Source organism: Pavona decussata, unplaced genomic scaffold, assembly GCF_977016875.1.
Source record: "Pavona decussata unplaced genomic scaffold, jaPavDecu1.1 SCAFFOLD_175, whole genome shotgun sequence".
In the NCBI taxonomy this organism is placed as follows: Eukaryota; Metazoa; Cnidaria; class Anthozoa; order Scleractinia; family Agariciidae; genus Pavona; species Pavona decussata.
The window spans coordinates 2,546,415-2,563,789 of record NW_028145586.1 but is presented as its reverse complement, the minus strand read 5'-3'; the positions used below and the strand labels follow the sequence as shown (position 1 = coordinate 2,563,789).

The 17,375-nt window shown below is 38.1% G+C and overlaps 1 protein-coding gene across 1 annotated transcript in view; it reads left to right on the top strand.

Moving 5' to 3' along the window:
- LOC146463662 (AP-3 complex subunit delta-1-like) overlaps positions 1-17,375 on the top strand; it is a 43,759-nt gene that overhangs the window by 22,703 nt on the left and 3,681 nt on the right. The window contains exons 23-44 of the mRNA XM_085084065.1: positions 46-141; positions 962-1,010; positions 1,150-1,224; positions 4,922-5,000; positions 5,441-5,497; positions 5,881-5,969; positions 6,799-6,890; positions 7,661-7,748; positions 8,793-8,861; positions 9,054-9,129; positions 10,222-10,382; positions 11,068-11,121; positions 11,710-11,787; positions 11,868-12,065; positions 12,376-12,426; positions 13,079-13,140; positions 13,304-13,379; positions 14,050-14,101; positions 14,842-14,930; positions 15,285-15,370; positions 15,486-15,543; positions 16,344-16,413. Coding sequence (XP_084940191.1) covers positions 46-141; positions 962-1,010; positions 1,150-1,224; positions 4,922-5,000; positions 5,441-5,497; positions 5,881-5,969; positions 6,799-6,890; positions 7,661-7,748; positions 8,793-8,861; positions 9,054-9,129; positions 10,222-10,382; positions 11,068-11,121; positions 11,710-11,787; positions 11,868-12,065; positions 12,376-12,426; positions 13,079-13,140; positions 13,304-13,379; positions 14,050-14,101; positions 14,842-14,930; positions 15,285-15,370; positions 15,486-15,543; positions 16,344-16,413 — 1,805 coding nt within the window. The remainder of the gene's footprint in view (positions 1-45; positions 142-961; positions 1,011-1,149; positions 1,225-4,921; positions 5,001-5,440; positions 5,498-5,880; positions 5,970-6,798; positions 6,891-7,660; positions 7,749-8,792; positions 8,862-9,053; positions 9,130-10,221; positions 10,383-11,067; positions 11,122-11,709; positions 11,788-11,867; positions 12,066-12,375; positions 12,427-13,078; positions 13,141-13,303; positions 13,380-14,049; positions 14,102-14,841; positions 14,931-15,284; positions 15,371-15,485; positions 15,544-16,343; positions 16,414-17,375) is intronic.

Genomic DNA, 17,375 nt, shown 5'->3' with positions numbered 1-17,375 from the left:
ATTCATTTCTACCGATTTCATAATGTGTTGTTTTTTGTTGTTTAGACTTGACCTTGATAAGTGGATTAATGACCCACCATCAGAAAGCTCAGAAGAGGAAGAAGAGATGGAGACGATATTTGATGATACCAGTGAACACAAGTATGGAGTGCAAAATGTGTTGTTACTCATACCCTCCCACAGAAGGGTTTTGGTTTGGACTCTAACCCCACCCCTCTGAAATTCCATTTTACTTTATGCTTTCCTTGAAAACTCTGGCTTTTAACACCCCACTCCAACCCCCTTGGAATTTCCAATGACTTTTCATGGGTGGGGAGGGAGTATGGATATTTTCTAGAGAATCATACAATGAATAAATGAATTTTTTTGTCAGCTGAATTTTGGAAGGCATAAACACGACACATTTGGCCCCCAACCCTCAAAGTTAAGTAACCAGACATTTGATGTGAATTAGAGAACAGGACCAAGTGTAAAACAATTATTTTCAAAGAGTAATTTATGAATTAACTGTCATCAGACTTCTTTAACCCTTAAATAATCCTTAATATCAAAGAGCAAAGTCTCCTATCTTGTCCACATACTTGTCTTATAAAATTACTTGGGAGAAGTTGTTAAAATGTCAAGAATATTCACCTTTGGTGATCATATCCTTAATTCTCATGACCTTAGGGGTTGGATGAGCATCAATATTACAAGGAGAAATTTGATGTTGATCACTGTTAGGGCTTAAAGGGTTAATACAACTTCACTGAAAGGGGCAAAGCAAATCCCTATATTACAGAGATATAGTTATGATGCCTGTATTATAGAAGTCTTTGAAAAGGGTGTTTTGAAAGTATATTTTCATGGAAATAAGCCCAAATTACTTACCTTGTTTCTGTGATTATAATATAATGAATCACTTAGCCCCCGTTTTACCAATTTTGCTAATGATATTATTATAATTTTTTTTTATTTTCAGAAGCCTGAAACAGAAGCATGAGTCAGAGGATGAGGAAGAAATGCAAAAGGTTTGTTTGTATCCCAAAATTTATTACCTTGATTGTCTGCAAGCATGCTTGTGTTTAAATCATTCAAGGATTTTAACAGATGAATGTAATTAGCTGTTGGGAGACTAACACTTAACTTTTGTTGTGGTTTTTGTTTCAGAGACGAGAACAAAGAAAACAAGATCAGCTTAGTAATCCACATTATCTGAAGATGACAGCAAAGGAAGACCTACAGGTAATTATGATCAGCAATTAATACAAGATTATATCCAGAACTTAAGGTGGTACTGGAGGCTAATTTTCGCATTTTTGTCACATATCTACATGAATCATATTTGTTGAAATACTTGTTCAATTTTTATCATATTTTCACATGTAAAACGTTTATGTATGTAGTTCCCGCAAAAAACATTTTCAATATAAAAGAATGAAAGGAATTTGTGAAATTTGAGCTCTCAATGGGCGTGGTTGATATCTTCCCAATTCGTGTTTTCGAATGTAGCTTAAAGAGAATTCATTCCACTTATTTAAGCTTGGGCCATCTGACACATATCATTAAAATCTAAACTTTGGTAGGAGTACGTCACAGAAAAGTCAAATGGAAACGAATTACCACTAGAAATGTCATCAATGCACCCTTACGAAATAGGCAATGAGGCTATGAGTCTCGCATTCGCAGCCATCTGACGTACTCGCACAAAAATTTTCCTTCACTAATGTAGTTTACGTCTGCCAAGTTTCTAGTCCATGCTATAAATCAATGAAGAGATATTGCACTGATCCAACTCCCACCTTTCTATCAACATGTATTTTTTTCTCAAAATTGCGCTGGAATCGTCAAAAAATCAGCTCGAAAGCTTTCGTCGGCTTGGATGCAATGGCAGCCATGTTTTTTTACGCCTGTAATAACAGTTTACAGCGGTGAATCATCAAAAACGGTCCTTTTTAGGCCCTTTCTTTCCTTTTACGGGGTGCTATTTTTCCCGCGAAACCAATCAGGAGAAGCGATTATAAACAATGACACCTCTGCATAGCAACGGCACCCGCAACAGAACCCCAACAGTGTGACGGCGTTGAATCAAACAGGCAAGCATGTGTGATCGAAGAAGCTAGTTTAGAGAGGAAATATACGTTTAAAAAAAGGGAAAAGTATAAGTGATGCCGCCGAGAAAGCAGTTACACACTATGAAGGAGAAGTCCGAAAAGGCTAACAAAGCTTGTGGTTCAGGATCACAGTCGAGGATAGGGCTAGATTTTGATAAGTTGAGGGAAGCTGGCTGGAGAATCACGCATTTCTCTCCTGTTTTCTCCTGGCTTCGAGATCGCCGTTAGACTGCGAGCAGTCTCTGTCTTCTCCTAATATTTGGAGCGCGCATCTAGCGCACGACAGATCTAGCGAGCGGCGAAGCCGCATAATTTTACCGTCACTTTTTGTGCGTGATATGAGGGGGGAAAGTACGGCTGCTTGCAGTCATAGATCGCCGTTCGTTGGATTACGCAAGGCGACCCGTATCCGTTCGGCGTTCCAGCAAACCTGAAAGAAAAATATTGGAATAGCGTGTGCTGTTGGGTAGTTGGCTAGGTGGTGAAAATAAGAAATAGCGTTTATTTGTGAAATTATCGCGCCAAGAAGCGAATTGCGATATTACTACAAACAATATTTTCATGTAATAGACTGCTGAGATGTTCAAATTACCGGTTTTGAGGAAATTTCCGGCGTCAAAAGCGTCCATGTTTCCATTTCTAAATTGTCACCACTGAGTTGATCGCAAAAGATGATGTCTTTAGCGAAGACAATAATTTTATTTCATCCATCTAGAGATCCAGAACGGGCACATCTTTCACATAAAAGAGAGCACTATTGACAGATCTCTCAACATCATACTCTTTGGGGAATTGTACACGAAGACAACACAAGGATTTTCGCAGTAGGCAGTCCGTGTTTTTTTCCGCGAAAGACCCCGTAGAAACCAAACTTCTCTCGCTTATTACTCGTGAACGCTTCAGTCTTGATCTCTGAAATTTGGCGTACATGTCCCATTTTAAGTAATCTCCCATATGTTTAAAAAAGGTCATGATCCGAAAGATCCGATTTTTTAGAAAAAAAATATCAACTCAAACTCATTAATAATTCATGAGGATAAAACAAAGGAAATCACTATGCTGAAGGAGGTTTGGAAAAGTGATCTGATTTCTTTCTCCAAGAATGGTTTAAACTCTTTATCAAACACTCAAAAAGAGTGTTTCATCCAATTTCTTTGAAGTAAGTTAAAAAAAAAGTTGGCTGAGCCTCATTTTTCAACGCATTTCTCTGTGTTTGGAAATTGGATGAAACACTCTTCCTCGTGTTTGATGTATTTCTTCCCAGTAGTACAGGGTTGTAGCTAAGAAATTTGTCTGCCGGTTAGCTGAGAAATTGAGCGGGCTAAAGAACGCGCAAAGTGCCTTCTGCCGTCGGAGGGGTAGGTATGGGAGGGGGTCGCACCCTCCCATTAGGGGGGTCTGGGGGGCCTCCCCAGGAAATTTTGAAAATTTTAATTCAATTTGGCGCACTCTGGTGAAATCTAGGGGCTCTTTTATGCCAAAAGAAACAACCATTAAAGAGAAGGTCAGCTGTGGTGCCACAGTTTGAAACGTGTGGTACAGAGATTCACCCTGAATTTATTCAAAATTTTCTCCCTCGCTTTGACGTTTCCATATTTCCTTCGTGTGGTTTTCGTTGTTTGGCGTTCCTTGAACTCTCTACCAGGTCTGTTCACTGTGCCCCGAAGGAGAATGACAGACCTGGCTTCTGAGCAGACAGTGCTTTGTTTTACTTCAGTTCGTCAATCTATGCTGTTTTCTTAATTCTCTTTTTGGTGAGCTCACTAGAAGAATAGTTCTTTATTTAAACACGGTAAAATCCATCAGGGGTATAAAAAAATTAGAAATAACCTAACACTCCTAAACAAAATTCAAAACCTAACTACAACTAATCTAATCTAACTAAAACCCGTTTTTCATGAATGCCGTGTATACTCTAACATTAAAAATGAAAAAACGTGCGTAAGATTTTCAACATTTACTTAACATTAAAGTAATGAGAACAAAAGCTACATCGCTTTCCATTCGTTCCGAAAAGATAAGTGCTCTAAAATATCAGAAAATGGATTCTTATAAACGCTTAGAACTGCAAACAAAAGAGCTGTCCACTCGTTCGTTCAGCTGTTCATCCAGTTTCGCGGGTTCGTTCACTTGGTTTCTCATTCGTTCCTTTTTTACCGGCAAGCACTCAGCGGACCGTTTACGTTTCTGGTTTGTTCAGTTGTTCCTCCGTTTGCCCAGTTCTTCTTGCTATTCATGAGCATAAACATGTTGTAAGCAATAAAATTTAACCAATTGAAAGCTGTATTAAAACATTACGAAGAAGTTCCTTCATGGTTTTTTTCTCTGTCATGCAACAGAGAAAGACTTCTTCTTTCTCCGATCTGACACAAATGCCTGGTAATAAACTCGTTCCCAATCTTTCGCAACGCCTTGAATGCGGGGGCTACCAAGGTTCGTGTTGACAAGATGGCGGACACGGAAATCGGAAAGAGGACACGGTAAACAAGTTCTCAAAACAAGACTTTATTTCAATTGCTTTATGGCATCGATACTCAAGGTAGTCAGGAGTTTATTCAACCTTTTCACTTAAAATATATTATTCTAAATCGAACAATTGCTTGTGGGTGGCTTGCTAAAGAACTGTTCATTGCCCTTTTAACCAAGTGCTTCCCACCCAAAATTCAGCCGGCGATGAGCTCTCTCCCAGCCGGCGAATTTCGCCGGCAGCCGGCGCTTAGCGACAATCCTGGTAGTAGCTTGCTGTAGAAACTGATGGCCTGTCGCTAATGACAGCCCTGTATGCTCTGTTTGTAAGCTCAAGTATGGCTCTTTTTTGTTCTTTTCAGGCAAAGAAGAAACAAGTGATGGTTGATGATATTCCAGTAGCTAACCTGGACTTACCTGTATCACTCAAAGTGTCAGGAGGTGTGTACCTAAGGAAGCTAATGAACTCTCACCTGTAAGCCAAATGATGTTCTTTAGAAAAAAATTTCCAAGAAACAATTTTAGGACTTTCTAGATTAAAGTTCCAATTAAACTAATTTGTGAAAAATTTTAAGGCTCTGTTCTTCACAAGGGAAGACAACGACAACGATGATGATGTTGATGATGATGATGATGACGATGATGGTGATGGTGATGATGGTGACGATGACTTTGTAGATTCAAAAAACTAACTTGGCTTATGGGGGAATGCTGTAAATATATGTACACAACTCTCTTAAGGAAAACATGTGGTACACATGTCTCACCTTGAAGAATAAAATACCGTGGAAAAGAATCTTATAAAACAGGGCCATGGTTGCTGTTTGTATCTCAAGGGATTTTCTGTCTTTGGCTTTTACTGACATTAAATTTTTCCTTAGGTCTGGCTCTTGACAAGAAATATCCATCCAAGAAGACAAAGAAAAGAAGAAAGAAAGGTATAAATTTTGCTGGTGTATCCAGGCTTAAATTTCTGTCTGTGTGTTTTAAAGAAATTAACTTAAAGATATCCCACTTAAGAGAGGTGTGCATCTTAAGATGTTTATCTTAGCAAGGTGTTTGTTGTAGTCAATCTTAGAGAGTTTTACATCTTAGAGCAGTGTACCTTAGAGAGGTGTACATAGAGAGACCATCTATGAATTATGGCTCTGACTTAGAGAGGTTTCTCTGCCTTAGAGATCTATCTTTTGACCTCAGAAAGCTGTCCGACTTAGAGAGTAATTTACCTTATGAGAGTTGGCTGCCTTAGAGATTGATACCGGACTATACTTTTCTCTCTGTTTTTTTTTTTATTATTATTATTATTTTTTTTTTTTGTCAGGTCGTAAAGGGAGTAGAGCAGATGAGGAAGAACCAGATCTTGGAGTCTCATATGAGGTTCTACCTGCAGGTGCTGGAGAATTACCAGAGGTAAGAAACTTGTGTTTTGGTTATTATGTAGATTACACAAAGACATTATACATTTTGCTAGGAGTGGAAATAAGCTTAGGTGTCTATGAAGGTGTAAACCTTAACACCTGAGTCAATCGGGACCTGCTTCAGATTAGAGTACGAGTACGACTGTCAAATCTGAAATCAGTCACATGCTCCAAACTGTTGCTCCTTCCTGTTGTTTACCAGCAGATAAGGAGACCCTAGAAACAAGATTGGTGTGACAAGCGGTTATCTAAACTACGCAAACTAGATTTGAAAAGTAATACTTGTATTTAATCTCGGACTCATAGTCATATATGAAAGTCTCTAATAAATTTCCTGAAACCATGGGTGTTTTGTCTATAATATTTTTTTTTATGATAGTTCTGTAACATTTGAAGTCTAAGTTAATTTTCAAAATGGACATGTTTAAGACAGATCTGGATGTGCTGTGTACCTTTGAGGGTGACTCGTTGTTGATGTCTTGAGCTTGGAAATTCATGTGATTGAAATAAAATGATAACTAGAAAAAGTTCACAAAAGTTAACAATTTCTTGTGCCTAGTTTGAAAGGAGATGTGTTAAAACTTTGCGAATAGTGCACTCAAACGTTGCAGTATTTACACGCATGCCTATATGTTGGACCTTTTTCAAAGGAAATATCTTGTTCAATAGGCAACATATTCTTCCTATTTCCAACATTTAGTAAATGGTAGGCATGGTGGTTTTACTTCATCTACAAGTTTGACAAACTAAATTTAACTTTCAAGAAAGTTGTACTAAATGAGGTGAACAAGGAATAGATTGTCTTAATATTTGTTTTTAAGGGAGCTGAGGAATCAGATCATGATGGAGAGAAGGAAGAAGTAGATGAAGCCACAGCTGATCCACACAGACTGTTGAATGTTGATCTAAGCAAGTACGTTTTTCATTTTTCATTACTGAATTGAACAGAAGGTTTTTGATAGCAAGAGACAAGTAAAAATGTTAATGAAACACATAACTTACACAGTTTCCATCAATTCTGTACTTTATTCTGTAACTAACTTTGGCAGTAGTAACTGCCGAAACATGTCCATCAATACTGTTTGTTTTTAGGGAGCTTAAGCCATGACAACGGCGATGGAAACGACAACACCACTTAAAAATATGGTTTCATGCTACTTCGTGATTTTTATAACTCATTCAACTTGTCCAAAAACGGCAAACTACCCAGGAACCAAATTGGTTGGCGTGGCGTTTGAATTAAGAAAGAAATTTGAAAATCAGTGTTGTGTTCACGTTCTCCACAAAACCTTGAATTTGGTCATTTCACATTGTTGTTTTGCAGAGGACGGCAAAGAAATGTGCCAAAATTTAAAATGCACGTGCAGAGCGATTGTTTTTCTCATTAAACCTATTGTTTTGCGGCGTTGTCGTTGCCGTCGCCGTTGTTGTTGGTTAAGTTCCCTATTCTGTAATTGATGTTGGCAGTAACTGATCAGTCAGTTTAAGCATGTCTTCAAAACAAGTAACCGCTAAAACATTTCCATTGAATCTGCATGTTATTTATTGTTACTGACAATGGTAGTAGTAACCACCAAAACATGTCTTCCAAACCAAACATTGTTGTGTGATTCCTTAACTCTTTTTCTTGAATTGAACAGCTTGTGATATCTGTTAATAATTATTATTTATATTTCACTGCAGACCTCTGGAGGCACAAGAGGCTCTTCCAGTCCGTCAACATCGCGTTGTATCTGAAACACAACCTTCTGATGGTGTTGAAAACGAAGAGGTAAGTAGTATTAAAAGAAGGGCTGTAATCCCTTTTACAAGTCACGCGTCCGGTGAGACCAATGTGCACCTGCATTTGATAATATGAGAAATAAAATTCCGGAGCCAAATTCACAAAGCCCCCCCAAGATCAGATGTATCTAAGTGTCACAGACTGCTGGATCTGAAGATGCTTGGGCATTTTTCCTCCGTATTATTGTAAGAAATCAGTACTTATTAGGTGCTCCAGCTTTAAAAGAACGACTCCATGCTCTGCAAAGTGGCTTTACTCCGCCACCATTTCTGTTTGTTATCAAGTAAAGTGACGTCACATACGCTTATTATGTGATATTTTGGCCGTGTGGCAGCGACACTTCTAGAGTCAAAATAGCGCTGTTTCGAACGTGAAATGACGGCATTTGGAAAACTTCATGTAAGTTTTAAGTTTAGAATCGGTTTTTGTATATATAAGACTGCGAAGTAGAGAAGGAAAAATTTTTGCGTCATATACACACTTTAACAACAGTTTATTGTAGGACTAACATTAGCCTGTTGTCAAGAAACAATGTGTAAGATGTATATCGTAACTTAGAGGGCTCATGAATCTGACCTCAGGGTTCCAGTTAAGAGAGGGGTCTCAGTTCAAAAACCCAAGAAAGCCGCGGCGGGCTTCTTGACCTTTCAAAATGAATGGTAAACTTAACAAGAATTGGAGAGAATTCAGAGCCATCGGACAATTTAACGTAGGAAATGAATAAAACCAGACCAAGGGTGGTTATCATTATTTTAAATCAGTCCAAGTTTTGCTATATTACAATGAGGAACATTATTTTTACAATATTTCAGCAGCTGTATTACAGAGTCATGACCATGAGCCAAAATATTGCAAATTTTTTCCTATTTTAATAAATCAAAACTTCGTTATAAAATTACGATAACCATCCTCGGTCTCGTTTTATTCATTTTCTTGGAGAGAATTGACCCCACAAAATTATTCATCGACTCCCTGACTTTGAAAGTTATCTGCAACACTTAAATTTATATGCTCCATCATGTGTGATTGTAGGAAGCCACACCCAAGAAACATGGTAAGGACAGAAAGCACAGACACAGAAAAGACAGTGAAGGAAAAAAGGTGAGACAGCTGTGAAGTGTTCATTCTTATTAGTTAACTGTAAAATTCTGTGACATTTTTTATTAAAATTTGATCTGAATAGAGTACACCTGTGTGAGAACCACATGGAGATCATACAATGGTCATTGCTCTCTTCAAATCATGATCATCATGTATTTTAACATTTTATTTGTTTTGTATTTTTGTGTACAGAGCAAACACAAGCATAGAAAGGATAGAGAGGAAAGAGGCAAGAAGACGAAACACAAACATCATCACAAGACTGAAGGTATGGCCCTTCCAACATTAATTTTGTAGAGCTAAGTCTTTGTAGTAAGTTTCCAGCACCAGATGACTGGGTAACTTGTGTTGAAATAGTAAGAGTCTTAGTGTAATCAATGTTCACGATTAAATAGAAGACAGACCCTTACAGTTAGTTACACAACTTGAGCAGTTGCGAAAAGAAACCTGAAAAAAAGTCAGGCTTGAACGGGATTCAAACCCATGACCTCTGCGATGCCAGTGCAGTGCTCTACCAACTGAGCTATCAAGCCAACTGGGAGCTGCTGGTCATTCTGTGAGTTTGTGATATACCAGTGAAGGATGAATAAGTGAATATGAATATGTGAAACATGCATATATTCAATGTTCAAGATGCTAAGATTTTGAAATTTTCAGTAAAAAAAAAGTTAACAACTTGCATGGAGAATGTATCCGAGGAAAATAGGTTTTTGTTTGAGATGTGAGAGCTTAGAGATAGCCAGTGTTGATTGAAGATGGCAATATTTTCTTGAACAGCATCAAACTCTTAAACAAGAATGACTGAGTGAGTAACATTTTGAACTAAAAATGAGCGAAAATTAACGGCTCTTGACAACTGAACTTGACAATGGTGTCATGAAGACGTTGAAACATTGTTCGTTTTTGTTATCACTAAAAAATGTCACAGCATAAAAATTTTAATGTTTCAGAAAATTCTTTTGCACCTTGGGCACGGTAGTTTGAAAGCCGATTAACGCTAATCCACGAGTATAAGTTAATCAAGGTTTTCATCGCGCGCGTTTGAAATGGTTTAAAAGGCTAATTTCTTATAAAGGTTAGGAAAAGTCTAAGTCAAAATTGAGGGACAAATATCTTTTGAGAGAATCTTTATTGATCAGTGATTAAACTGAATCAAAGTTCACGTTAATCCGGGATTAGCTTAATCGGGCTTTGAACAACTGGGCCCTGGTGGTTAGGCGTACATAATAATAAAATAAAAAAAACGTCAACTCGAACGGCTAACAATTTGCACATTACTGAATGTGCCTGACTTTCTGTGCTGGATTATTACATCAAAGATTCTACTAAGCATCCTCTTTTCCTGTATATCTTGTTTAAGAACCTGCCGCTGAAAATAATCTTATGTTTAACGGAGAGGTTGATCATCCTGAATCACCAAAGAATGAGCTGGAAGATGAAAGTCCGCAGAAAACTCCTTCGAAAGTGATCACAGAATTGGAAGACTTCAATCCTTCTGCAGACACACCAAATGATCCCCAGGTAATTGCCCCTATTTCCACTCTTTTGTTCTTTTGTCTTTTCCTGGCTTGGTTGTAAATCAGATTAAAACGCTGAATCTGTATGGCCTCCAAGGCTCACTTCTATCTTTCACAGCCCTGCCTGCTTTTCTGTACAGTATAATTAAGTATTTAAGGTCGGTGCGTACTAATAAGGAAGTATTTTTGCGTGGTTTATGGCTATGCGAGAAAATCAGATCTTCGCAAGGGCTATTGGAATCCAAATAGAAAATTGGGGGTAACCACGCATTTTTGTTTAGAGATAATTAAGCAACAATTATCCAAAAAAGCCGTAAAATAGAAAGCAATGTATGGCGTTTTTATCGGACTCTGAAAAATGCATGGTTACCCCCAATTTTCATTTTGATACCAAGAGCACTTGTGGAGTTCTGCTTTCTCCGCATAGTTTTTAACCGCGCAAAAATATCCCTGTTTTAGTAGGCACCAACCGTAGGAAACCTGAGTATCTCCAGATGCGCAGAGTATATGTTCAGTAACAAAAGTAGGCACCGTCCTTAACATCCTTTAGAAACTTATACAATGCAACTTTCTCAGCCTTGATGAGTGTTACGTGTATGTCCTTTTTTTCTCTCTCCCTTCCTTTTGTCACCCTTTCTTCAGTGACTTTATGAACCAATTTACATCCTTGTTGTTGTTGTTGTTGTTAGGATGACATGGAATTTTGGCTTGCTCCAACTCCAGAGAAAAAATCTCCACCAAAGGTGCTCGCTGCTCATCACTTGATTGTTGTTTTTGTTGTTGTTGTTGCTTTTGATTGATTGATTGATTGATTGATTGATTGATTGATTGATTGATTGATTGATTGATTGATTGATTGATTGATTGATTGATTGATTGATTGATTGATTGACGACTTGATTATTAGTTGAACAACTGGCTGATTGGTTGATTGTTTTGATTGACTGACTGACTGATTGATTGATTTTTGTTTTTAATGTATTTGTGAATTCATTCATGTGTCTGTTTATTTGTTCGTTTGTGTACTTGATGACTGCTGTTAAAACTCATTTTTTTAAATTTAGCCTTTAAATAGATTTTTATTCATGTCTCGTCTTTTACCTAGTTTATTGACTAGGTAATCGCTGCCTTTGATTGTATGGGCCTGTAGTTTTTAATAGTTTCTTGTGTTCTTAGTTGCTCTTAACGTAATTCTATTTTAACAATATTGTGAAGCGCAACTGAATATATCCATATAGAGGTTTGCGCTATATAAATGTAATTATTATGCTGACTGAAAGATTCTCTATTTGCAATTATTGGGTAATTTTCAATTTGTTTTAAATCTCAAGCCTGCTGAAACACCCACAGCGCCTTCACCTGACAGTGCACCAGTCGAAAGACCACCGAAAGACAGCAAACAAACTGAGGTAAATTCAGCGATAATTAAAACAATTGTTTCCCCCAAATGATCTTAAAGGAGAAACTGAGAGTTGTTTTCTTCCCGCAGACAACGGACTCTAAAGAATCGAAACGAAAACACCGTAAAGATAAATCAGATAGGAAAGAAAAACATGAAAAGGAAAGGAAAAAGGAGAAGAGAAAGAGAAAGAGTAGTGAAAAGTCTGACTCAGTAGACACACCTGCTGCTGAACCGGAAAAACAGGATGAGCCGTCAATCATGGAGATCAAGGAAGAGAAAAAACAGGTTAGGCTGAAAGGTTTCTTGCAGTGTATACTAAATTAACCTGAATGATTGAAATGCAAGGCACACTTTGAACTTAAATGGTCCTTGTAGCAAGAGCTTAACTACGTTTCTGTATCTTGAAGCAACTTGGAGTATAATACTACCCCCACCCCCCTCCCCCATTCCAAGAAAAAATGGGGTGCTTGTCCATCGTCATCATCATCTTCTTTGTCTAAAAACACGGCAAATACATCAGGCATTAACAATTTAATATAAAAACTACAACTTATTACGAGAGATTTACATTTGATGTTTTCTTTTTCTATTTCAGCCCTTAATTACAACTTACAAAGTTCTTTCAGAAAGCAGTGCTCTGAGACTGGTGAGTGATCAACTTCTATTTTCTCTTTCTTTCTTTCTTTCTTTCTTTTTTTAATAACAATGAGTTGCTGGTGAGGTAGGTATCAGCCGGAGATGTTGTCAAGATCTAAAACGAAACTCTTTGCGCTTGTCGTAAGTTTCTCTTCGTAAAAAATGAAAGTTGCAACAGCAGCAACAAAAATAGAACCCCACGCGTGCTTTCTAAGAACCGCATTAACAACCGCTTAGCTAAAGCGCTTTTATTTAAGTCGAACAAAAAATATGCGCAGAAATTTGTTCAACTGTTAACCAATCACAGTTAGCAAGTTCTGGTTATGCTAATTGTTAATTCACCATGTATTTGTCTGTAGACTGAGTTGACCTTGACAGGGTTTTAGAGACAAATGTATGGAAGATAAAAAACGCGATAACACGCTTTCCAGCCCAGATGTACCTCTCAAATTTAAACAGAAAATTCTCTGGCCTAGTCACAATTCGTAGTTTTCACTGATAGAAAAAATTACGGAAATTTTTTGACGTTGAATTTTGCCTCCGGCTTTTCCCTACAAACCCAGTGATCCGCGCCCTGTTTTCCTCATTTTCAAAATGGCGAGTTTTACTGTGAAAACGTTTATTGGTGTTTGAGTTGATTTTCTTTTCCCTTTTCGTTTCAGATGTACGAGACAAGAGTGACCTCTCAGAACAGAAATCAAGTAGTAGTTTCCATTATTTTTAGGTCAGTACATCGTGCGACGCTTGATCTGTTGTTCTCTGTATTTTACACTATGTTGTTCCTTGCTCGTTGGTCATCTTCTATAACTTTCAGTTGTTAATTTGCTTTTATAAAAGACGTTTTGCTTCGTTTCTCACGACTTCTTTTCACTGAATTCTTTTCACAGTAATTTGACTGATCGTCATATCAAGTCCATGGAATTTAACGTGTTGGATTCCCTCAATACTAAGCTGATACGCCCGGTGAGTAGAAGTTTTGGTTGTGTTTTTGTCTTTGTACTCGGGGTTTTTCAGTTAAACAAAGTATGAGTAAAACTCAAAAAGGAGTAGCTGAGAGTTGGTGATATCTAAAATGCACTGTCGTCGACTCTAAACTCTCCAAGAAAGAATCTGTTTAAATTGCCTTCGATTGACCGTATTCCCGGAAAAGCAATAAGCTGAATAGTTGTTACATTTCTCCCTTAAATAGATTTGGGAAGACATTTCTTCAAACGTTCGCAAATATTTGATAATTTTAGAGCCATTTTGTACTTCAGCAATTCCAAAATCCTCTTTCGAGGGATTTGCTGTCATCATTGTATGTATTCCTATTCCGGAATAGGGTCAATCGAATGCACCCTAGGTGTTCATTAGCATAGATCGAAGACAGGTAAGAGTTTACCGAGACCGGCACTTATTGCTGTCTGGATTGTAATCGTTACGCCCTCTCGTCGCTGAACTCCCATACACTCTCGGAGAGTTCGAGTCTTCTCGAATTTTTATTTGCAACTTTTGCTCTCTTTTGACCTTTTTGTGTCTAAAGTACTTTTTAGAATTACGTTCATTTGAATCAAGGAAAGTTTCTTTAAAGCCCATTCGCCGCGTATGGGAAGGCCGACTTTGTTATTATGCTAACGCGTTTTTATTTTCACAGATTGGATCTTCGTCCCATGATAGTGTTCCAGTCCCGTTTCATCTTTTGCCAGGTGAGGAATCGAGTTACATCGCGCACCTCAATTCGCTCAAGTATACTAAAATTCGTCAATACAACTGGTTTCAAGGAACTATTTGGGAAGCTTTTGTTCTTAATGTACTCCCTTATCTAGGTAGAAATTGTTAAGTCCCACAGTAAAGGCTAGATTAATTCTGAATCCACGTGAGAGCATTATTGCGTTCGACGTAGAAAGAACGCACTCCTAATACATATTGGAGTCGAGATTGTAGGGGAAAGCGTTGATTGAATGAATGAATGAATCTTGGGACGCGTATCTGGCATCCCCCCGCAGATTTTGCAGGGGCGGATGACATCATCATCAACTTGGTAAAGGAGAGAGAGTCTGGGATTGAGATCATCGAACGCACTCTTTGATTATTACTAGTTACTACTCCCTCGATGGGAGCTGGTCCGTCACAGGATACCCAGCATGACGTGACCAGGAGTATTACTAAACCCCGCCCCTGGATGGGTTGCTAGTCCATCACAGGACACCCAGCATGAAGTGGGATGCTAGGCTATAGTCCATCACAGGATACCCAGCATGGAGTGACTTGGAGTATTACTATTCCCCTAAGATTTTGTTAGGTTTCCTCTACGCTGGTCGTTTCCTTTTTACACAAATTGGTAGAGAGAAACAGTGTTCGTAGACCATACAAATCACAAATCAACAGGTTTTCCAGTAGCCTAGCAAAAGCTGTTTAGTAACCGTGTTTTGATATCTTTTTGCAGGTTCTTCGAACGAGGGACAGTTTGCTTTCACCGTAGAAAGCATTGTTATGTCGCAGAAACTCCGAGGAACACTCACATATGTTATTAAGGTACTCTGGTCATTGTTAATTCATCGCGTCCTTCGCGGGTAGAGGGAACGTTAGGGATGGGTGTAGAGGGTAGAAAACGAGACTCTAAGGAACACTTGTCCATCTTTGTAACTGCGCAGACATTCAGCGGGCGCACCACACATTTCTTTCCCGGGAAAGGAATGTATCCTTTCCGCAGCGTTGCGTGACTGGCCACAGTGTGTAACATACATTTTGCAACTGGTCGAGTTCCTGTGTGCCATGCTTCAACTCGTTGGAGATCAAGCTTTAGTTGCATTCGTTGATCAGAACTGTTTAGAACAGTACAACCGTTCTTCCTGTTTCTCAATTCATTTTGTCTGCTTTTGTCGTAAGGATGACGAAGGCTCTACCAGCGAAAAGATGGATTTTTCTGTGTTTTTACCCTGTTCGTCATTTCTGATACCCACGCCGCTAACAAGGTAAATATGCGTGTTAAACAAATTTTAGTTTTGCATTAATGTTGAATGTTTGTGTTCTTTTGAATTGCCGGCTTTGTGCGTTAAATATTTTTCGTTTTTGTTGTTGTTTTCCCAGCACGGATTTTGCAAACCTTTTAGGAAGTGGAACTTTGGCAAATAAGAGCTCTGTTAAGGTGTGTTGAGTTTATTTTTGATCAGCATTCAATTTCTCCTCGCAATATCACTATTTGGTCAAGCATAAAGGTCATGAGAATAAAATAAATGATCACCAAAGATGAAATGTTTTGATTTTTAGAGAAATTCTTCCAACTAGCACCATAAGAAATATACGAGAAATGTAAGGAGAATTTGTATGTTGATACTGGGGATTAAAGCTTTAACCCTGTAAATCGCAGTGTCGCACATATTCCGGAAAAAAGTACCAGCCCCCAGCTTTCGCTCGTGTCTGTCGTGTCTGAATAACCGAGTGACACTAGGTATAAGAGTACCAATTCCCAAACTTTGCTCGTGCTGAATGAACGAGAATGGGAACGCGGTTTGTTTTTGTTTTTGTTTTTTGGTCCCTTCTAGAGTGGGAACCGAACGGGAATGTTTAGAATGACTGGAATATAAAAGAATTAATGAAAGAATGAAAGATTGTTCATTCTGCCCTAAATAGAAGAATTACTGGAATGGAATGGAGCACAATTTGAAGGATTTCGGAATGAGAGCAAGCCATAAAAGAAGGCGCCAAAACGGCATTCCAAGTATTTTTATTACAGAATTGAAGTACCAAACTAACGGCTTACAAAAAGCTAACCCCTGCAATCCCTCAGCTTATTTTCACGAGGACACGTAGGAAAGTTTCTTTTTGTTGTAACATCATTTGCTTCTGCAGTTGGCGAACATGCTGATATTGTTTACACATTTCCTGTAACCCGTATCCATTGTTATTCTACGTTAAACTAATTAAACTAATATTTTTGGTCTACAGGTTACCACTCCAGAAACGACAGAGTTTTCTACAATAATCACCAAGATTTGTATTCTTCTACATTTTGCAGGTATTAAGCACGAATTCCTTTCACCTGTTTAAGAAATTAATATTTCGGTTCTTCTTATGGTTCGAATGTGCAGCTTGGATAAAAAGCAATTGATTTAGTACCAAAAAAAAAGTTGGCATTTTTTTTGCAAACATGAAGAAAAGCGACACGCCCAAAAGTTAAATCCACCAATGACAACATAGTAAACAGCACCACAGGAAAGTGCTGCTCAGAAGCTTTCATTTGAATGGTCACACTTTAGGATTTCATCCAGAGACTCAAACTATAGAACCACCTTGTACAGCATAATAAACAGCACCACAGGACTGCTCAATAGCTTTCATTGGAATGGTCACACTTAATGCTAAGTAGGGTATATTCAAAAGCTGCTGCAAAAGCTACAGCCATTCTGTGAAACATCATAAACAGCATGCTCAAAACAATCAATAGCTTTTGTTTGAAAGCTTCACCCAAAACCACACTTTAAATCCACGTTTGTTTCTTTTTTCTAGTATGGGTAGGGTTAACCAAACTTCCTCCTTGTTCTATTGTTGCTTCTCATACTACAGACTGTTAATCCGCTTAGCAACAGACACCCTGTCGCCTATGGCATTAAGGGATATTTTTACATTTTGTAACATTATAAAGCTATCGCACTTCCTGTTTGCTTTTGTATTGGCTGTTTTTAATACCTGAAAGGATCATTCCAAGTGTGTACTTGAAGGTAGACACTAAGACTCCTTTGAAGTGTCAAACACTAAGCTAGACATCAAGTGTACTTTAAACTAGTATTGCATCAGACTATTATTGTCTGATGCAATACACGATTAGTAATACAGAAGGAAACTTTTATACCCTTGCCAACAATTTTTTTTAAACTTCCTTTTGAGATGTTTTTGTTGGTTTGCCAAAATTGACAGTCAGTCAGAGAGCTCAATCCATAGCACATGGGCGAATGCTATTGCCTTTTGCTTCTTCCACCT